The sequence below is a fragment of the Chiroxiphia lanceolata genome, chromosome 12 (assembly GCF_009829145.1).
Source record: "Chiroxiphia lanceolata isolate bChiLan1 chromosome 12, bChiLan1.pri, whole genome shotgun sequence".
In the NCBI taxonomy this organism is placed as follows: Eukaryota; Metazoa; Chordata; class Aves; order Passeriformes; family Pipridae; genus Chiroxiphia; species Chiroxiphia lanceolata.
In genome coordinates this window covers 15261161-15283519 of record NC_045648.1, presented here as the reverse complement: position 1 = coordinate 15283519, position 22359 = coordinate 15261161, and the positions used below count along the sequence as shown (strand labels likewise).

At 37.2% G+C, this 22359-nt stretch overlaps 1 protein-coding gene across 3 annotated transcripts in view; it reads left to right on the top strand.

Moving 5' to 3' along the window:
* Positions 1–79: 79 nt before the first annotated feature.
* The window catches only part of LRRC49 (leucine rich repeat containing 49), a 42206-nt gene continuing 19926 nt past the window's right edge, over positions 80–22359 (top strand). Inside the window, exons 1-9 of one of the 3 annotated variants that reach the window (XM_032699688.1) lie at positions 80–174; positions 680–742; positions 1290–1377; positions 3656–3755; positions 4236–4439; positions 5947–6013; positions 11887–12030; positions 14375–14436; positions 20251–20398. In XM_032699688.1, the coding sequence (XP_032555579.1) occupies positions 121–174; positions 680–742; positions 1290–1377; positions 3656–3755; positions 4236–4439; positions 5947–6013; positions 11887–12030; positions 14375–14436; positions 20251–20398 (930 nt within the window). In that variant the 5' untranslated portion in view covers positions 80–120. Of the gene's footprint in view, positions 175–679; positions 743–1289; positions 1378–2068; positions 2259–3655; positions 3756–4235; positions 4440–5946; positions 6014–11886; positions 12031–14374; positions 14437–20250; positions 20399–22359 lie in introns of those variants that run through there. The other 2 variants (XM_032699689.1, XM_032699690.1) reach the window with 2 other exon arrangements.

Genomic DNA, 22359 nt, shown 5'->3' with positions numbered 1-22359 from the left:
GGTCGCCGCGGCAACGGCGGGGCCATTTCCGACAGGGCGGCGGCGGCGCGGGGCTGTGTGAAGGCTGTGTGAAGGCTGTGCGGGGTTCGGGGGCCGTGCGGGGCTGAGGGACAGTGGCACATGGTGCCCAGCAAGGGCCGCACCGGCCGGGGCCCGCGGGCCGCGCCCGCACCGGTAGGTGCTGCGGGGGGTGCGGGCGGGCGGCGGCTCCCCCGGCGCTGTTGGGGTGTGTGTGTGTGTGTGTGTGCCCCCTGTGATGCGCTGGGAGGGGATGTATGAGCCATTCGGTGAAGGGTTTCTTGTTAATCGTTCTGGTTACTTCGCACGTAGGTGCCACGTCTTGTCATACAAACCCAAAGACCAGCATGTTCTGCCTTTTGGAAAGAGGCGTGTTTAAATCCAAGCGCTTGTTTTCTTCGTGATGAGAATTGCATCCCCATGGAAGTCGTGCTTCCAGTATATTTTTAAAACTAAAAACAGCGTGATTTTTTTTTAAAGGCTAAAAATTATTTAGTGTTGCTTAGTGCTGTGCTGTGTTCTTCATAATATTTTTGCAAAATAGTTCCTTTCTTGACACATTTTGCTGTTGAAAATGCCTGTATTGTTACATATAACTCTTGGTGCTGATATCTGGTTTCGACAAACGTAGCATTTAATTTCTTTTTCTTTCAACTTGCAGGTTAATAATTGTGGTCTTCAGCTGGTTATCCAGACCTCATCAATACCAGATAAGAGCAAACCAGTAATTATTACCTTTTCTTGGATAACTATATGAATTAAAGCAGTTGTATGATACATACAAATCTGTATGCTTTCAGATAGGAATTACCTTTTCAGTAGTCATTTGTTGACTTATAATATCTAATGTGTCTGATAGTATTTTAGTAATTTATTTCATCCTCTCAGGGACATATAAAGTAAATACAGGGGAATGTACTCTACCCTGCCACAAGCTTTATATATATATATATATATATATATGTTTTCTTATGCTTCTACCTGAAGCCCTCTTTCTCCTGTACTCCTTACAGGGTGGGATTTTTTTTCTTTATTTAGTCAACTACATATGCATGCATGTGCTGGTAACTTCCATATTTTCATTTTGGTTTCCAACACTGAAGCTTTTTTCCTAAAAGAATGGATAAACCTTTTACTGGGGAAGTTATTATTTTTTTAAATAATTAGTAGAATTCCCTGAGAATCGTAGTTACTACTGAGGTTGTGTTTGTCTGCGTAGGCGTTATTTGCATTTGAAAACTTTAACATTTGTCTTAAATGTTGTGTTACAGTTTGAATTCAGGATAAATAAAGAACCGTCATCTTTCCACAACAGACTTCTGCAGCATGATCTGGAAAAAAACTATTCAGGAAGACAAGGTGATATTCAGCAGGGTTTGCTTTGTTTGTCTTTTGTATCTCTGCTTTATTAACTGAACAGTAAAGAGAGATTGTGTCATGATTAGAATATGTAAGAGTGACAGCTTTTCCTTCTTGCCTACAGTAATTCAATGTCATTACTGTTGCATTACATCCTTAACTTGCTATCCTGGTGCAGATGTCTTTTCTCATCACATGTTTTCCCCTCATGGAAGAGCATTCTTTCTTCTACCTACAAAGTCCCAACCTATCAAGTGCCCTGCTGTTCATTCCCTCAAAAAGCCACACAGTTCTCTCTTGTAGCATTTTATGGGACATTTGACATCTTAATATATTTAGACAAAATTAGTTTCTAATTCAGAACCCCAATATGAAAAGATAATTTTCCTGTTGTGCTTGTGTGCTTTTGGCTTTGAAAAGCAAGATATTGGTGATATCACTGCTAACTGTGGTGAGGACTGGAAGAGCTTCGAAACAGCATTTCTTGTTACTGCTGCTTGCCTGTCATGTAAAAGCAGTGATTGGCTAGGATAGAAGATCAATTTAAATATTATGGCAATTCTTTATTCATTCTGGTAAAAAATAAAGACCAGCAGCCACTCAGAATGGGTTGATTTTTAGGGATATTATGCAACTTGTGGAGTAAATGTAAGTCTGCAGCTTGGTTTTGTTCCCTGCGCAGGAGACCAAAGAGTGTTAAGTCCTTTGGTGCATAATAAGCAGCTCTATCTCCCAGTCCCATCCAGTTGACAGAACTGTCTGGTTTGCAGTTGAAGCAGAGTACAGGTTCTTTATCAGGATTTGGTGAGACTTCCATTCACACACCTACAAAATCCAGATCCTGACAAAACAGCCACAGTGTTTTAGTTCACATGCTTCAGGTAACACTGAGAAACGTCTTGCCAGTCTCTCTTGTACTGGGTGCCTTACCAGAAGTGTTTCCTAGTGCTCCCTTTGGATATTAAGAGAGGTTAGTAGGTCATTGTCAGGAAACCACTAGAAGTATTTTTCAAAAATGTAAGATAGGCATTTAAACAGAGGCTTTTTATAGATCTTTCTGTAATGAAAGGGACCTTTCACACATGTCTTCAGGAGGATGACAGTAGAAGGAAAAAGATCACTTTACTGCCATCCTGTCGTGTTTCAGACTGATTTTTAAATCTCTGGTCTTACGTTTATTGGCTTAAAGACATGTGACACAACTAATTTAAGACTTTTGCAACAATCTTGATTTTTTTTTTTTTAGTGTCTCCCATTTTTCTTCACAGATGTTTTGATTTTGAAGGATACATAATGTTGCTAGAGTAGCTAGTGATAAAATGTTAAGAGTAGCACTGAAAAGGTTCTAAATTGAACAACAAATTGTTTTACTCAAATAGTGGTATATTTTAGACAATAATGAACTAACTCACTATGGTAGTTGTCTTTGTTTGTTGAAGAATTAATGTTTTTCCTGTTAATGTTTGATTTATTTGAAGGAAGAGAATAAGAAAGAAAAAAAAACAAGAAAAAAAGGGGCAAACACATAGAAGTTGAGCCTGTGTTTTTGTGGTAGTGTACATGCCCAGTGATTTATTTTTGACCAGTATTTTTCAGTAGATCATGTTCCAAATAAGCCAAAGCTCACAGAACCCATTTGTTGATTAATTTTGCAGGTATTTTTAGACATCTTACCTCTTTGCTTTTATATTAATGCAATGGGTAAAGATGGACACCTTTGTAAATATGTTTTAAAGGGCTGCCTGTTTCTTTCTTGATAATGGAGTGAAATATAATACCAATCATTACTAAGTCTTACACACACCTTTAAAAGACTTGGCATTTGTTTGTGGCTCAGTGGGACTTTTTCAATGTGTTAGTGGTTTAGTTTCTAGTTCTATCAAAATCTACCTGATCCGTGTCTTTAAATTTATTTTAAGTTAGGAAATACCTTCTTTGAGATTCTGAAAATATAAAACAATTATAGAGCTTTATGTTAAAACATCACTGGGTAATTCTAATCAAAATAAAAGCACCTACAAAATGTCTGCTTACAACAGAAATAAAACCAGTGGATGTACTTTGGAAAGAGGATTTAGGGGGATATAGTTGAAAACAAAAAACAGCAGGAAAGAAAACTGATGAATCATAGTACTGAATGGAGGCAAAAAGCACTTTGATATACTATGTAATGCTTTATTCTTAATAAGAAAGAAAATTTTGCATTTAACACCTGTAGTTAATGAAATGCATTTGCAAAGAAGTAATTCATATATTCTCTGTATGATTTTTCTAATAGATAACACAAATTTTGGGAGCAGTTCATCAATAACATTTCCTGTATTGCAACGCACTGCTGAAGAAAAAATCCTGAACTCTGACAGACTTACCCTGGAAAGGTGAGAGAAGGTGACAGTGCACATGCCACAGCACACTAATGTATTTATATTTCAAATGTCAAGTCCTATAAACCAAAGAGAAATTGCATAGACACAGAACACTGAATTCTGATATCAGATTTATACAATATCTGATGAAAAACTTAAATTGTGAGGCTGCATCTGTTGAAATTCGAGTGTGGTCAGAACACAAAACTTCCATGTGGTTTCCATGTAACAAGCAAATCTCTGACTAAGAGGAGAGGAATTCAGAAAATTTTGGAAACACTTCTGCTATGTTTTCATGCTGATTTTTTTAATAGGTAGGAGGAGTTACTTTATTTACAGACTTTAGTTAGCAAACCTAATTACCTTCATGTTACCTTATCCAAGATAATATACTTTCCTCTGGTCAGTCAGAGTGGGTGAGTTGAAGGTGGGTTACCAATTTGTTACTTACATGTGTGGTTTGGTTTTTTTGTTTCTTTTTTTTTCTTCCAGGCAAAAACTGACAGTGTGCCCAGTTATTGATGGGGAAGATCATCTTCGTCTTTTGAATTTCCAGCATAACTTTATAACTCGGATCCAAAATATTTCCAATCTTCACCACCTTGTTTTCTTAGATTTGTATGATAATCAGATTGAGGAAATAAGTGGGGTTTCAACTCTGAGATCCCTGAGAGTCCTTTTGTTGGGAAAGAACAGGTAAAAATAATAAAACTAACTTAAAGCACCCTACTTCTTTATGGTGTAACAACTGTCATCTGTCATTGTTTCTGTTACTTCCAGTTCTCAGTTTGTGATGTTGATTTGAGATCATCCCTAACACTTCCTAAGGGATCCTGCTGAGGAAGGACACAGCTTTTGTGTGTCCTGTTCTTCAGAAACTTCCTTTCTTACATACATTTTAGCAAGAATTCTGAAGTACTTTACATGTATCCATCTAATCTTCTATTCTGATCAGCTGTTAAATATGTGCTCTTAGATTGGTGTGACAGGTGGAATGTCTTTTCACATCAATTGGAGCATTCATTGATTATTTATAACCTACAGGAAGTATTGCTGCCTGATATATTTAGCTGGGAAAAATACCAGGCAGATGAGTCATGAATTTGTTGCTTACTTATTGATTCTGATCTTTAAGCCTCCAGTACTGATAATTTAATAGAAATATCTGTGGAATTGCTCATGCACCTAAGGGCTGTGCCCTCATCTTGTTAACTTTCCTTATTTTCTTTATATTCAGTGTAGTAAGAAGTGGTGAACAAATTTAAATTATAAGTAGATTATAGAATGTACCTCCCAATTCATCCTGTATTCAAACCTGACAACTTTCAGTAGTGCAGTATATTACTGGAGCTAATAGCTTTGGTATTAGAAATCTCACCTGTAGCTATCAGTTTTGTTTATAGTAAAATACTGGGGCATGGGAACTATAAATTTAAGGTGAGGTTATGATATTCCATATCATAACCAGGGCAGTTTAGCCTGTTTGCCTAGAACTATGTTTTGGGGATAGTTAGGACTAGACATACTCAGGAGTGATTGATTACAGGTCAGACACAGTTGAAAGCAATTTGTTTTCAGCTTGATCTGTATGTGATCTTTGATTACTCTTGAAGCAAATGCTTAACACACATGTGTGTAATATCATCAGCCAGTAGATGATGCTGTTGAGAATATAATAGCCTAGGTTTGGAATCTGAGAAAACAGGACAGGACAGAGAAGTTTTAAGAAAATGAAGTTGTTCAGGTAAGAAGACACACTGCCAAACCTAGAGATCTCTGTTGTCTAGAAAGGGCTTTCAGAGTTTTTTTTAGTTCTGTGTTCTTTTAGCAAACTCTCAAAAGCCTGTGTCACTATAGTTTTTCATCAGAATGGTTTGAAATTAGCTGTTTGCCAGTAAGATTCTTTTTTTAATTACTATTATTTAGGTATCTGGATAGGTTGGTTGTTGACTTTGTTTTCTAGGGGAGCAAGTATTCCTTCCTTTTCCTCTTTATAGAAGAGCCACATACATGCTGCTGCTATTGCATTATTGACAGACAGGAAGGTAATAGTCTAAGGCATACTCATTTATTAATTTTTTTTTTCATGGTTCAGAACTTTGTTGTTCTTCTGTTACTCTTAGTAGTCAGGAAAAAATGGCTAATGAAAGATACTTTTAATCTAATATTAAAAATAATCTATGTCATAATTGAAATCTTTCAGAATAAAGAAGATCTCAAATCTGGAGAACCTAAAAAACCTTGATGTTTTAGATCTCCATGGAAATCAGGTATAGTACAATAACTTGATTACTTATTTTTCTTGTGTAGACATCACGTGTGTGCTGTGACTTTTACTAAAACTGTTGTTTCTTGAAAGGGAACTGGTGGCAAATTTTTCAACTTCTGAGGTCACAGAAATAAGTAAATTAGTAAAAGGGGACGTGGTGTTTATTTTGAATCTTCGTATTAAGTCTCTTGTAATTCCAGCCTTGTACTTCAGGAAAGTTTCAGCAGTTAAAATTGAGTCCACTGGGTGTAATAACACTCACACCTACACAATAGTCATCTACCACAAGTGTTTGTGGTGCAGTTTAAGTACCACAGTCTTGGAAGTCATATAAAATTTTAAGATCCCATTGATTGTTGTGTTGTTTCTACTGTTGGTGGTCTTACAAAACCAGATCCCTTACATATATGTGGAAGACTTAAATCTGTGCAGGAAAAAGCAGAATGGGTCTGAGCTCTTCATTGATTTGTGCTTATGAAAGGACTTAGGTCACTCAACATCTGTTCAGGTTCTTCAATTTGATACTAAACAATCATTTCTGCTTCAAGGGGTGCATAAAGTTTTAGCTGTAGTACATGTAAGAAGATTTTTTGTTTAATGGGTATGTCAGAAGCAGCATGGAGTATCAGGGGCAAGCTGGATATAGTATTCTTTGTAAAATAAATTCAAACCACATGTCATACACAATGTCCCATAATTCAGATGTTTAAAACAACATGTGGTTATTGTGACTGTATGGGACCAATGTGTGAATTCTCTGCATTCCTCTTTTGACGGTTTTAATGTCTTACTGATTTCTCTGTGTGTGTTCATTATACAGTTGCTTGACAGTGAAGAGTGGGAATGCTTTAAAGAAAAAAAAGACAAAGACAAGCCAGCACTATAGGGAGTTATTGTTAAAAGTGCTGCAGTAAGTTTGGGGCTGCACTGAGCAACACCAGGCAAACAATGTTCGTGTTATGCAGTGGCAGAGGCAGTGTAGGACCAGATGATGACAATGCCCCTGGAGTCTTGGCCATCTCCAAACACATTCATTCTAAGGTTTGGTGTGGTTATAATCCTTTTCTTGCTGCTGTTGGAAATTTAAGGGGAGTTATGTTTTTGATAAAAATGCTTGCAGATAAAGCTGTGCCAGCCAGCACACCCTCACAGCACAACAGAAGGAATCACTGATGGAAATGAAACACATCATGCACAGCTCTTACAAGTGATTGTGATGTAGACTGGACTTGTTTTTCTCCCCTTCCTTTTTTTTTTCCCCTTCAAGTATTTGTACAACTCTCTTTACATTAATTACAACTTTACTAGGAGTTGTGGGCATAGTGCCCAGCTGGCTGTAGCTAGATCAGCTTCATAATGATAGTCCTGCTTTGATCCAGAGAACATAACAAATTACCCTATGTAAGAAAACAATACTGTGGAATATAGTAAGTTATTTTGGTTTTCAGAATGTTTGAATCATAAACGTGTATGTGAAGGGCACAAATGTTAAAAAATGGAATTGGGGGTTTTTTGCATTTTTTTTTGATAGATTTATTATATTTTTTTCATGGAAAGACCTAATTAAAACTACGAACTTCATTTCTATTAATAAATTACCTTTTTGTTCCTTTCCAGTTTAAAGATGTGCAAGTTATCCCATTTAGATTCTTTTTTCCTGTCTTTGAGAAATGCAAAATTTGAAACAGTATGTACTGCTGTACATAGTATTAGTTCTTTTTGAAGGCATAATGAAGGGAAGAAATGCAGATGTATCTGCTTAGTGTATTAGTGCCCTGTTTGAAGGCTGTTCTTTGTTATTGTTGTTTGCTTATGTAACAGTGAATAAGGGGCTCTTTTAACTCTATTTAAATGTGTAGTATTTTTATTTGGGGCAGCCTTCTTAGTCTATCTTAAGAGGTATTTCTTCTACATTGTAAATTTTTGAAGAACAGATTTCAACAGCAGAATTGGCTGTGAGAACTTCAGAATATGGTTTCCAGTGTTCCAGAATGTAACAATTTAAAAAACAGATCAGTAAAATTAGAGCCAGCCTTACCTCAGTGGTGTTCTACAGAAGGACAACAATCATTGAGCATTGTTAATTATGCACAGAATCATTTCTATGTTCCCAGTGATCCCAGATGATCATTGAACAATGACCTTGTGTCCAAGTTATAGTAAAGTATTGGAAATAAATTAGGCTATCAAAAGATGTTAGCTGTTTTCATTATACACAGTAGTTCTATGTAAGATGAGAGATCTCAGTGGGCACTCTGAGTAGGCTGTTGTGGTTTAATCCCAGCCAGCACCTAAATACCAGCAGCCCCTGGCTCACCACCACCACCCCTCCCTGCAGTTGGACAGGGAGAGGAATCAGAAAAACAGGTGAGACCTGTGTGTTGAGGTAAGAACAGTTTAATCGAATCAAATTAAAATCCAATTCTAAAGATAATAACAGTAATTGTAATGAAAAGGAGAAAGATGAATAAAACCCAGGAGAAAGAAGAGGTGAGCAGTGCAGCTGCTCCCCACGTCCTGACCAATGCCCAGCCTGTCCACAACAGGCAACTGGCAGTTCCTGGCCAAGTCCCCTCAGTTTATGCACCGAGTGTTCCATGGCATGGAGTGTCCCTTTGGCCAGTTCAGCTCAGCTCTCCTGGCTGTGCCCTCACGACTCGTGCCCCTGCTCCTTGGCAGAGCATGAGACACTGGAAGTCCTTAACTTAGGGAAAGCACTGCTTAGAATAACTGAAACATCAGCATGTTGCCAGCATAATTCTTGCACTAAATCTAAACAAGCACTGTAACAGCTATTGAGAAGAAAACTAACTCTGTTCTAGCTGATGTGGAATATAAATACTCAAATAGGATGTGTCCAGAATATGAATATTACTAATTTTATTTATCAAAAATAGTTCTAGAGCCTAGCTAGAACTTACTTACTCTTGTTAATGTTCATGGAGTAGTAGCAGTTAAGAGGCAAGCTGGATTCATGTTTTAGTCTTAGTCCCTCTCTTCCTCTCTCTAGGATTGTAAATCAGTCCTGCAGATGGAATGCAGATTGGGAAACTTCTAAAGATGTAATGTTTCCAAAAGGTTGGAGGTGAGGAAAAAGAGAAGGAGAAAAATTTCACTTTTGTTGACTTTTGGGAAAGTATTCTGGTTTATTTGGATACTGGGTTCTTTGGATGATATGGTTTGCTCAGAACTTTGAGACTTGTCCTGCCAAGTGAGAAATATACTGGGAACTGGATGAACTTTAAAACTTTGAGGTATAGTATTCCACAATGCTAAATGATAAACCTTATATGATTTTTTTTCTTTTTTCTTTTTCAAATCAAGTTTTTAAATGCATTATACTTAAAAAAAGCTCTTCATGTAATAAGTGGCCAAAAGAAAGTTAAAAACGCCCCGGTGTTATGTCTAATGAAATACTGCACTTAATGCACATGCTTTACAAAAATGACAAAATACGAATTCTTTTGTCATACAACTACTCTTTGCCTGTGTTTCTACATGATTTATTAAGGCTCTTGATCCTAATACTGCCCAGTAAAAGTTTGTAAGAATACAGCATTTTAGTACCACTAATTGAATTTTCACGCAGATACTCTCTTTCTATGATTAACACACTAGTAGGGACACAGGATACTGCATCATTCAGGGACCCTACACAGGAATTTTATTCTAGAATGCTTGAAGTGTAAAAAGTCATTGGAGTAATTTCTTGTTCTGTGAGTTACTTTTCTTGCCAAAATTTCAAGATATAAGTAAAAGGACAAATAACGCAACGTGATTGTTTACAGACGTGAACTTCTTTTTAGTAATCTCGGGAATGTTTTTTAAAAGATGCAACTTTTGTGCATTTAATTATTTGTGCAATTTAATTATTAATGAGTGATTATTGGGAAAAAAAAACCTTCTGAGCTCTGTTTCATAGCAAAGTATTCAAAGGTACAAGCAAACAAGAAAACAGAATAGTGGTTTTGTTCAGTGTTTACAAGTAGTCTTTGACTTGTGTACTTGAAAAGGCAAATAGAAATGGTTAACAATCCTTTTTTATTTATAATTAATAGAAAATAGTCATAGATATAATTTCTTTACAGTATTATCAAAGTATTACTTGAATCATCCAAAAGAAGGTGATAATAACTTGTATTATTCCATATCTAATAGTACATATGAGAAGCTGGTGTCCCTTCATGTGGGCATGAATAATTGAAACAGGAAATCCAGTAGAGTTAATCTGGAAACTTAGCAAAGTGTGAGAGTATCTCTGTACATTGCTGATGAAATCATTATCTTTGCAGTAGCAGTAAAATGCCAGGATTAATATTCCACCCTGTGTCATGCAGTAATTCTGGCTAAGCAGATATCTGCAGAGGTCTGTGCTCTTCATGCCAGCCATCTGCTCTCAGCGTTGCTTTTACAAGTTTTTTTTGTCTAAATATATTCTTCTAAATGGTGGCATTTTCTGTTCCTCTTGCTGTAATATTTTTGTATCCTGACAATTTTTTTCCCCTGCATAAAATGCACGTAAGTGGACAGTTTAATTAGCACTTGAATCAAAAGCAGGTTTAGGATGTTATTTAATTTTGGTCTTGGTATCTACTTTGGTGTATTTTTTAATAGAAAAATTGCTGAAGTACTGTTTATAGCAGCATATTCCAGTCATATGCCACAGACTTATATATGGGTGCATACATGAAAATTACCAACTCAAACCCCGTGCAGTGGCTGTGCTTCCCCTTCTCTGTGTATGCAACTCAGGCATAAGTGTCTGCATGGGTGCTGCAGGACAGACCACTGTGAGGAATAAATACCTGCATAGACAGCCTTGTGTGGATCACTGAGGGATACTAACCCATGTTGTGTCACCAGAGCAGTAATCAATGCCTTTGTAAAACACAATTGTTTTTCCAGAAGTTAAACATAAAATTAAGGGTCATTAGCTACTTTTACTTTTTTTATGACTTTTTTTTTTCATTGTCACCTGAATCTTTAGAATAGGGTATAAAGTATAAAAGCAAACCTCTGGCAGCTGCCTGTTTACTGTAGCTCAGTCTCTTTGTTTGATGCCTGCATTTTCTAATCACAGGAAGACATGAGTTGCTGAAGTGCTGAGGACTGTCAAGCAGATGTGCTGTGTATCCAAACTAAGGATGCTGCTGCTTCTTTCCTAACTTTTGAGTATATCTTTCTGATCCCAGTGATTACCTGCTCATAAAACTTCCTTGGAAGTTGTAATTTCAAAGGGTTGTTTTCTTCTTCAGAGGCTGTGGGTGCTACTGACCCCTTCCTCACAGCAGGTTCCTGTCCTCATGACCTGCTGCAAAATCTGTCTGTGGAGCCCCTGTAGATAGAGCTGTGAGTGCTGCTGCTGAGTTTAAGAGTCATGAAGGGAAATTGGTGCAGAGTTCTGTGATGGTAGGAAGGTAAGATGCTGCTTATTCTTGCAGCATAGGCACCAGGAGATTTGTTTGTTTGTCTTTGCAGACAAATTAAGGATGAACCATGCACAAAATTTCCTCATTTCGACGTACCTTGGTATCATCAGCGTTGTCTTGGTTTTATGGTGTCTTTGAGGTTGCTGCTACAGAGCAGCACAGCTGAAGTAACCTGATTTCTGATGGCAGGAAGGAAATGTTGACTGAGGCTTACTGCAGCATGGCCAGAAGGGTATTAGTGAATACTCATTCTGAGTTTCTGGCAGACTGTAACTTGTTTTCAGCTGTTGGGTATGAGTGTCATGGTTTATAAAAATACACAAGCACACTGTTGCATTAACTCGATTGTTCATGTTTACTTTTTTTACAAAAAGTATGTGCAATGTGTATCTGTTGTATATGCATGTAAACCACAGTGAGCATGTTTGTCATATCTCTTTCACAGATTACTAAAATAGAAAACATCGGTCATTTGAGTGAACTGAGGGTGTTAAACCTTGCCAGAAACTTACTGACAATTGTAGAAAATCTGAATGGACTGGATTCCCTCACAGAGCTCAACCTTCGTCATAATCAAGTCTCTGCTATAGTAAGGAGCAAAACTCTTTCATTTTTCCTTTTTTTCCCCTTTTCTTTGATTTTGACAAAATGCACTATAACTTGTTTAAACCATATCAGCATTTCAGATTTGTGAAATCTTGTGTTTTCCTGTGCTGTGTCACTCACGTTTTTCTCCTGCAGTACTTCAGTTCACAACATAAAGGTGAAAAAAAGGGAAATTAATTTTTGGTGTTATTGTCTTTAAATGTGATCAGGGAGGCTGGACTTGGGTGGCCTTTAAAGATCCCTTCCAACCCAAACTTTGCAATGATTCTATGATGACTTGTAGTGCTTCAAATTTTGAAAGCTCATGATGTTTCTCTAGCAGGGGGGTAAAAAGAGTTTCTGGAGCAGATTTGTGGTCTGCATACAAATTTAGACACTTTTCTTCCTCACAATTTTGTTTTCTAGAAACAGTCCTAATTTCTGTAGTTTAGGTAAGCAGTCAGATCATCTTAAATTTCATGATCTTAAGAATGTTTCTGGGGCAAATGCAGAGAAAAGAGGTATTGATCATAAAAGCAGAATTTCCCAGTTCAAGTTCAGCACTGGAAGTCTTCATGTTCTAAAAATAAAGTTTTTCACTCCGCAATTTGAGTTGTAGTTCAGGTATGGCAAGTATATTCTTTGAACAAGAGCCTTTTAAAATAAAACAATATTTATTTATAACTTGTATGGCATTAAAAGCACGAATCTATACGTACCATGAGCTATGAAATAACTCTTTATTTTCCTGTTGTGAATTAGGGACACTGTTTCTTTGAAAAACTGATCTGCTTCTTTGCTTTGAGGTATTAAAAGTTTAGAATTTTGGATTTTGTCACCTGCAGCTTGATCTTAGACTTGAAGGAGGACTGCTCAAGGTGTTCACCATCTTTTCATAAAAGAGATCCTGCCCTCTATGTCCACTGCCCTATAAGACTTAGTATCAAACCTGAAGTAGCTGGAAGCTTTTTTTTTTTTTTAATAATCCTGCTTAGTGTTTGCTGTCACACCTGTGAGACTTCCAACATATTTTACAGGGCAGTAACATATAATTTTAGTTATGGCAATTTGTCTTCTCCAGTGATTAGTTGAAATCATTGCTGCTAAAGAATTATTATGTGCGACCCTATAATGCCTGTCTTCATGTGTATATCCACTGATTTCATGTGTGCCCACCCCTTTAGGCATCAGCACTAAGTAGCCTTAGGGACAGAGGGGATGTCCAGATATAATTCTCTTGTGAACTCCAGCTTTCCATGGTCTGACCTGGGAGGATTCAGAGGAGCTCTAAGCAGGAGTTTTGCAGACTTGACCACGTAAGCCCTGCTCACTGTACCCAGCAGGGACTCTCAGCAGCCCTTGGTAGCTCACATTTCAGTAATAGCAGCTCTGTGGTTTGTTTAGAGCTGCCTTTGTTCACCTGTTTGGTTGGAATGAACTGGTTCTGGAATGCTCTGTAGACGTGTCACAAATCTGATGGAGGGAGGAAGAGCTCTAGATTTGATTGTGTGGCCAAAATCAAGGCAGTGAGCTCTGATGCTCCTTTCCATTTCTGAGCTTTGTGTCCCCTGGCTTCAAGCAGGGTAAGGAGATGCTGGCTTGGAACAGAGGAGTTAGGTGTGCAGGCTGAATGGTTTGTGAGTCACTGCACACTGTGCTGTCTGTCTGTTATGGATTTATATTTCACAAATGAAGTTACTTGATATGTTAAATGATCTTACTTGATACGTTTCATCTTACTAATATTTGAGCTATTTGCTGTTTAGAGGTTTTCTGCAAAGGTCTTTAGTGGCATATGTTAAATTTACAGTTGCTTATTCTGGAAGCTCATTCCTTTTTGAAAATGTTAATTGTAGAGGTTGTAAAGGTGACAGAGTCCTTCAGATCATTCTCCAGCAGAAGAGTCACTGCTGTTTGATGGTGCTTCTTGCACTGCTGTATTGCACTTCAAAAACCTTATTTCAGCAAACCTTTTTCTTTTTTTTTCTTTTTTTTCTTTCCTTTTTTTTTTTTTTTTTTTAGCGTGTTTATCCTGCAGCTTAAGTGCTGAGACAGCACCTTGGCTTGTTTCCCAAAAGCCTGTTCAAAAAGCAGCAGCAGCCCTATCTTCTTTTTCTTTTAACATCATTTGCTTTGCAAGTGATGCAGCGTGTTCTGCAGAGTGGGGATCTGCACTGAAACACTCCCTTGCAGTCTGCACTGGGGAGAGATGGAGCTGCACCTTCAACAGAAATCCATGTTGCAGCAAGGTTATGGCATCCAGAAATGAAAGTGTCTCATCAGGCCAGGTAGAGAGGTTCAAAAGCTACTTCAGCTACTGAATTTGTGCCTCTATCTCTTCCTTCTAGAAAGATGTGGATACTTTGCCCTGTCTCCAGCGTCTCTTCCTCAGCTTCAACAATATATCTAGGTAAGGGAAATAGTAGTTTGCTTCCTATCAGTAATTTGAAATATCCTATTGGAGCTTTCATTACAGTTAAAATTCAAACACTGTGAGTAAAGATGCTTTTCTTCTCCCCCCTAATGTATCAGATAACATAACCAAGCCATTGTGTATTTTCTAATTTAAACATGAAAATTCTTTAAACCCTTTGCATTTAAATGTAGTTGTACTATGAGTATTGCACCAAGAAACATGTATTTTTAATTTAAAAATGATCATACTGTTTATAGGGGTCAAAATTAGACGTGGTTTTGTGAATCTGTTGTTTTACTGTTAACCTAGATATCTATTAGAGCAACATTATGCAAGGTACAAATTATGCCTAAAATACCATCCCTGTATTTATGGAGTTACACAAACTGCTGAGTCAGATTCTGCTTACAATGGGGAGATTATTTCATGCTTGTATTTTACTTGTCCATATATTAATAAAGTCTGAAAGGTATATTCATGGTTCCCTTTCAGACCAGATGCAGAAGCAGAACAGCTCAGCTCACAAAGCAGGTCTTCTATAGTTTCAAGTAACTAAGAGCATTTTGTTATAAATAGAACTGTTTGTCTTCTGTGCCTTTTCATATTAATGCATTTTTCGAGTCTGCCTTTATACTCATGCCAGTATTTAAACAAAAAAAAGTGCCTGCATTATCTTCAGTTTGGTATGTCCTTTTTTTTAATCCCTTGATCACCAGCAGCTTTCTTTGTTTAGAATCAAATAATTGAATGTGGGGTAGGGGAAAGAGGCTTCACGTTCTAATTACTGGAAATGCCATGCTGTTCTTGTGCTATCTGCTCTCCCTGTAAAATGTTGTACTTAGTGTGGGCTTTTATTGTAACAGCTACTCAAACATTTTATGCTGACCTGCATTATGTTTTTTGCAGACAGCTCCAACCTACTTGTCTGTGTTCCTTAGGCTCTTAAAGTACGAGTGCAGTACATCTTCTTAAATACTCATGGCTATTAAGCATGTAAAAAAAAATTCAAAGATGAACTGCAGGGATCTTTAATATGCTCTTCCTTTAGTTAATTAGCCTAGCCTTTTTATCTTATGTTTTAAATTGGCATAATGAAGAGGAGGGTTTAGCATTTTGCTTCTCTTGAATAATTTCCAGAATTGAGACTTGCCTTTTGTTTCTGGTTTTCTAAAAAAAGGTCTCAGGTTGGCAGGAACAAGGAGGGGACTGCAGTAACTGGCTCCCTTGCTGTCAGGGAGCATCACTGCAGTCACTGCAATTTCCCTGTCTTTTTATATACTTGGTATATTTTGTGTCTCTTTCTGACTCCTTTCTCAAATTGTTTTATGCAAATTCCTGGTATTTTCACTGTGTTCAAAGAAGGGAAAATATTCTGGTTTTTTCTGTGAGGTTTTGAAAGTAGATTTCTCCAAGTTCATGTGATCAGTAGCTTGCTTCTTGGTCCTGTATCATAATTTTTGTTATTTATTTATTGGGGCTTCAGTTGAACTATTAATAATTCAACTCAGTTTTCATGTAAGCTAGAAATATTTATTTAGAACATGTGTGCAAATACATAATTTAGTTTTAATTTGCAGTTGGAATAGGTATAAAAAACCCTTAAAGTTAAACGAAAGACTTTGCTCTTCTATAAATTTTGTACAGATATGTGGGTAGATAGGTGGATGGATAAGTTTAACTCTTGGTTTACTAGTCATTATTTTAAAACAAACAAATTAAAAATTTCTTTTGAACAGATTTAGCTTGGATTTTTTAAATAGCAAACTTCTATTACATATTGCAGTTCTGAAGGCTAAAACCTCCATTAATTCCTGATTTTGAGTTATGTAGTAGATCTGTCTTCAAGCAGGAAAATGATTAAATATACAAGATCTTCTTGACTGTCTGTTTTTGATGCTTGGCTTGATACTGTTTGAACTGACTGAAGAAGTTCTATGTAACCATAATACTTGTGAATTGCTGTGCTCCATCTGAACACTCTTACACCCCTTTTAAATGATTTTGTGTGCTTTTGAGTTTAATGTGTGCCATGTGGTAAAATGAAAAATTATTTTCCATAGAAACAACCACGTCTATACAACTGAATTTTCTTTGACAAGCAAGTTGGTGCACAAATACTCTCATTCATTTATCTGTAGGTGCATAGAAAAAAACCTGGAAATGGAAACAAAACAAAAAAAATTGCCAAAACTTGAATATGTTTGTTACAGTTTCATGAAAATATTTTATTAATGCTCCTTTTTAAAAAATAGCATTTTTCAGGCAATGCTTCCACGGAAAGTTTTTCTTGTTCCTGTTTTTGTGTGTCAGCAAAAATCCCTGAGTCTTACATTGACACACACTGACATATTGAATTAATATTTCAGCAGAAGACTCGGGAATGCCATTTAAAATTGTCACTATTTTAAGCATGAGAATCTATCATGGGTTGAATCACCATGTTTTTTTTACCTCACCCTCAGAGGAGGGCTGAGAATCCTGCTGCTTCTCTGCAGAGCAGTCAAGTAAAAAAGGATGTATTGGCAAGATAATGGAAGTGAAAACCAAATGCTGTAGGAGTTGATGCTGCTCTGAAACAAAGAAGTCCTGGTTTTGACTTCAGCCCAAAAATGCTTAGCAGTTACAAACTGAAGGTGTTCATAGCTGATGGCTGAAGGTAATACATATATATATCCAGAATTATATATACCCCTTATAAAGAAGGGGGAGATATCCCATTTTGAATTTGTCTTGTGGTACAGGGAAAAGGTTGCAGAAACTTTTTCAGATATGCCACTGGGATTCAGAAAGAGGGTTAGTGCTCATATTTTCAGATGTGACACTGGGAAAGACCATTTTTTAGTCTTGAAAACAAAATACATACTGTCACTGTTAGTTGCTGTCCAGGTCAGCACTATGTTGGCTTTTTCATTTAGCAAGCATCTTGTCTGGCCATAGGGGAAGAGGTGAATACAAGCTCATGTAATAGTTGTTCTTCATTTGGTTGCTGACTCGGAAACCCGAGAGAAGGAACGTTCTTAGCCTCATAAAAACAGGACCATACCTTTTTTTCTCAGCAGAATGAAAATTTATAAATAGGTTGTTAAATGCTTGAACAAAAGCAGTGCAAGGGGAATGAAAGGTTGGCTGTGGTAACACCTGTTTTCATCGGTAGTTTGGTGGTTAGAAATATGGAAAAATCCAAGTTTTCCTCTTTGACTGAATGTTTTTTGAACATACAGTTCCCTCTCAGGTGTTTTATGAGACTGTAGTGAATATGTTGCCTTCCTTCTCTATTTCAGAGCTTTTCTCCTTTATGGAACATGCTTTTAAAAAGCAGAGGATAAGTGTTCCTGTGTCTTATGTGTAAATGTGTGTCAGAGGTTGAGCTTACAACACTCCAGAAGGCTCTGCTGTTTAGTAATTGCCACGTTCTCATATGAGGCAGGAGAAGTGGGTTTGCATCCCCTCTGGCAGGGGGAGAATTGGATGCAGGACTCTGAGCATGAACACAAGATGTAAAACCGCTCTATTCTGAAAAGATTTCCAGAAAACACTTTTTGATAGTTTAACCCAAATTCACACCTTGTTTCTGTGTTGCTGAAACTACCGTTGTAGCAAAAACATTTTATCTAAGAGGAAAGAAGGACAGGAAGGAGAGATGGTTGCCATAAGTTTGGTGGGACTGCTGCAGGAGAAGGTCTTTTGGAAAGGGAAATCAGACATTTCACTTGAGAAGACTGACTGAGTCAGTCTGAAACAGCATCATCCACAAGCTGCTTTGTGTTTCACCAGCAGGTTAAAGACTCCTTTGTGGTGAACAGAGGCTGCAGAGAGCACTGAGAGTGGCCTCTGATTCCCTCAGGGTGGTCACCACGTGGCCATGTCACAGCAGTCTGTGTGCTGGGAACAGACAGCAGCTTGGGTGTAAAGTGTGTGATCTGCTTGGTGAGTGTATCACACGAAAGCTTTACTTGGTTTAGGGTTGGGATACCACTGTGACAAGTACAGCATATTGAGTTTTCTACATGGAGTTTCTAAAGCTCTGGTTTTTTATATGTGTATGCAAAGATGTGAAAATGGTAATTTTTCACTAGTGCTTCTTTCTAAAACTGAGCTGCCTATAGGGCAGCTAAAAGTAGGATAAACCAAGCACATCTGTTTTAGCTCCAGAATGAATGTTCTGCTGTGTTGAAGCAGTGAGAATTTCAAAGCACAGCAGTATGTGTAAGTGGAAGGTCTTGAAAACGCTAGCAAGCTTTCAACTTTCCTGTCCCTTCCTGAAGAAATTGTTTTTAATAAAAATCTGTAAGTCATATGTAATGGCAGAAGTACAGTTTGGTTAAATGTTTAGTGGGAAGTACTTGGAATAAATATATTTAATGCTTTTAAATATATTTAAATTTTTAAATAATTGTGAAGACCAGAAATTTTCACGTTTGTCAAGCAAAATCTCTTCTTGTTCAATGGAAATTCAATTATTTTATTCTGACGTGTTTACAAGTTTGCTTTACTAAGTTCTGTGTTATTTGGGAAGAATATCTTTTATCTTCAGGACATGTTGAGTACGTATTTTAAGTAATATGTCAACCTAATCTTCCAAAAATGTGGTTCCAGGAGTTGTTTTCTGGAGAGGAAACTGGGTCCCAAAAAGAAGCAGAAAATGATAATCAAACTTAACCACATGTACAGAACACCCAGTTCTTCAGATATGCTCAGCACCCTCACTGCCTTCAGCACAATCTGGACATAGTTAATTTTCTGTCTGTTTTTAGGTTGTTCTCATACCCTGAGCACAAAGGGGAGAGTATCTTCCTCTTTATTCTGTCATTCTTCTGCTGTGTTCACCAGGGGTATCATGCAGAAACTCCTTGCCTCCTGATAATTGCATGATAAAAGCAATTGTCACTTTATTCAGTGACAGTCTGCAGTGTGAACCTCTTCACTGTGTATGGTTTCTGATCCCCGAGTTCAGGGTGTACTTAAGGTTTGACTTGGCTTGTGGCAGACTTGACTTTTGAAGGCCAAAGTGCACAAGGCTGGGTGCACAGTTGTACATTTATACATTGAAATCAATTTCTTAAAAGGTGTTGGAGAGTCTTACTTATTGCCACAACTGTGCAGCCTTTTTTAAATCCAGTTAAATAGTTCTCTGTCGTTTGAAAATACTATTTCTCTGAGCTGCTTTCTTTTCACATTCCATCATCAGTGAAAGGACCATGACACAGGCTATACATTTCTAAATGTAAAATTTCTAAATTTTACACAAGCCAGTTTTGTACTGGCAGGTAATAAAGCCCAGTGTTGTCTAAGAAGCCAAGTTGGTGTTGTTTGTAGACTGAACTCAGAACAATGTCCTGATCTGTTTTGAAGATAATATGCTTTTGTAGTTGTTTTATTTCCAGTATTAATCATGTTGCAAACACCAAGGATCATTCTGTGGTGTTTGTAGTGGGCTTTTCTCCTTGTATTTTCCATATTTTTCATGCTGCCTTGGATGGCAAATACACCTTGTATTATTTTTTTGGGGAATATGGGTTGATATGTATCGTATTTTAGAGGGGGGTCTGATGAAACTGTGCTTCCATAGTTAACAAGTTCTCCTTATTCTGCATCTCTTTTTATTTGTATATGAAGAGAGAAAGAAATTTAACAGCAGCAGCTGTTGGTATTTCAGAATACTTATAATTGGATTTATCATACACAGTATTGATGGGTGGGGGTTTTCAGTACCAGTAAATATTTGTTCTATCCTTAAGAAATAAAATCTTCCATCTCAAAATTATTCTTGCTCTATGACATTAAAACTTTAAACTTTTTTGGTTGCAGTTTTGAGGATATTCTGTGCCTTGCTGATTCCTCATCTTTGTCAGATATCACCCTTGATGGCAATCCCATAGCTCAGGAGACATGGTACAAACACACTGTTCTCCATCATATGATGCAGCTCCGACAGCTAGATATGAAGAGAATCACAGTAAGAAATTTCTGTTTTCATCAAACTTAATAGATCCTTAAATTCAGAAGTAAAACTTAGGGTTTTCTGTGAATATATGTATATTGAGAATACATTTTTTTTTCCTTAATTTGGCATGGAATTGAATGGTGCGTAGGCATTACAATATTTTTAAAACTTTAACCTTTTTTCTTTAGTTCAGTATAACATAAGGGTGTGGGTTTTTTACTTCGACTTAACATGTATTTTGAAGTGCTAAAACTTTTCAGCAGTAAATACTGTGTGTTCAGTTGCCACGGGACGTGAGGGAGTCTGCAAAGTTTTTGGTTAGAACTTTCCTTTACTGGTTTATTGTATAGGTGAGAAGGAGCAGCATATTCCTTCCAAAGGAATGGTCTGTTTGCCCTAAAATTGGTGTAACTGGTATCTTCTTTCATTTAAGAGTTTCATTGGCTTCTTAAATCTGCCTCCCTGAGGAAACCTGGTGATCACACACTTTGTGTGTCTGTGTTTCTCCCTTTCTTACCTGTCCTGCTCTCCCAACCATTTGTGTTCCTGCTGCTCAAGTCCAAATAACCTCGATAAGGGAGAGAGGCCTTGCAGACAGCTCATTCTCCTGCAGACTCCTTGGAAATACACTCTGAAAAGCAATCACCAAGGGTCTTAAAATCACTTATTTTCCCTTTTAATAAAGGAATAGCTTTGCTAATTCTTCTGTGTCTACTCAAAAGTGGTGTGTAAGCATGACTTTCTTACAAGAGAAATCTATCCAACAGTAAGCAAGTGTTGCAAGTGTTATCTTTTTTGACCACATACCTTATTTTAAATGCTCATTTGCTTTGTACAAAGGCTGTACTGCATTACAGCAGCTGTTGCTTTGCCATGTATCCTGTTGTCCCTGTAGCCAATCCACCACTAGCATAAAATAGAGCCAGTCAGAATGTAAAACAGAACATGTATGTGGAAAACATTAATTTTAAAAATAAAGTGCTTGGGACATGAGAGGTTTTACTCCCAGCATTGAAAATACTTAATACTTGTTTGCTCACAGATATTGTATGTGTTGGGATTTTTTATATTTTGTGAATTTATACTGACTTAATTGAATACTTGGTAATTAGTTTGCTTTTAAAGAGATTTTTTTTATCAGTATTATTTGAGAAACTTGATCACATAATGAAAATCTCTCTCGCCCCCCACCTGTGGTAGAAATGTAGATGGGAAAAACTGTAGAAAGAGCCCAAACTCCTTTTTAGACTCTATGGGATCTGAATTGGGAAAAAGTTTTTAGAAAGGCACAGCCATGGGAAGAACTTAATCTGGGTTTGCACCTTGTTAAACATCAGAGAATGAACCACAAAGACAAAAAACCATAGAAAACCAGGCTTCACCACTTCTGCTGCTCATAAACCTACTTGTAAAAATAATGTGCTTTGCATTCTTTATTTGCCTTCTGGTTTTGAGCCTTTTAACATTTTCCTCATATAGAGGGTGCTGTATATTTTCTCCAATAAAAACTGTGTTACTCAGATAATCATATGACATAAGACACTGGGATTTAAGGAAAAATAACAAGTATCCTGAGATGTGTGATAAAATTTGAGAGTTGACAATCTCAAATCCAGCTGTTCTGCCTCGTAATGCAACATCCTGTGGCCACCACCTGTAAGGGGAGATCTTACTTGGAGGGGGAATGAAAATACAGCATTGAGTATGTGCTTTTTCTCACTCAATTGGTGAACCTAAACTCTAATTATATTTGGATCTTTTCTTCATTAACCTGAAGAGTGTCCAGATCATTTTGAACTTAAGTGTTGCTTTGTCTTGTAACAACCTGAGAGTTGAATGGTGGTTGTTTTTTTTCCTGACTAGGAATTCTTCATTAACCTTTTCAGAAGATTTTTCTGCTCAAGAGCTGAGTTTTATGCAGTTTTTACTTCTGCTTTTAACTTTTACCTGCTGACTTCACTGGGACAGGAAAA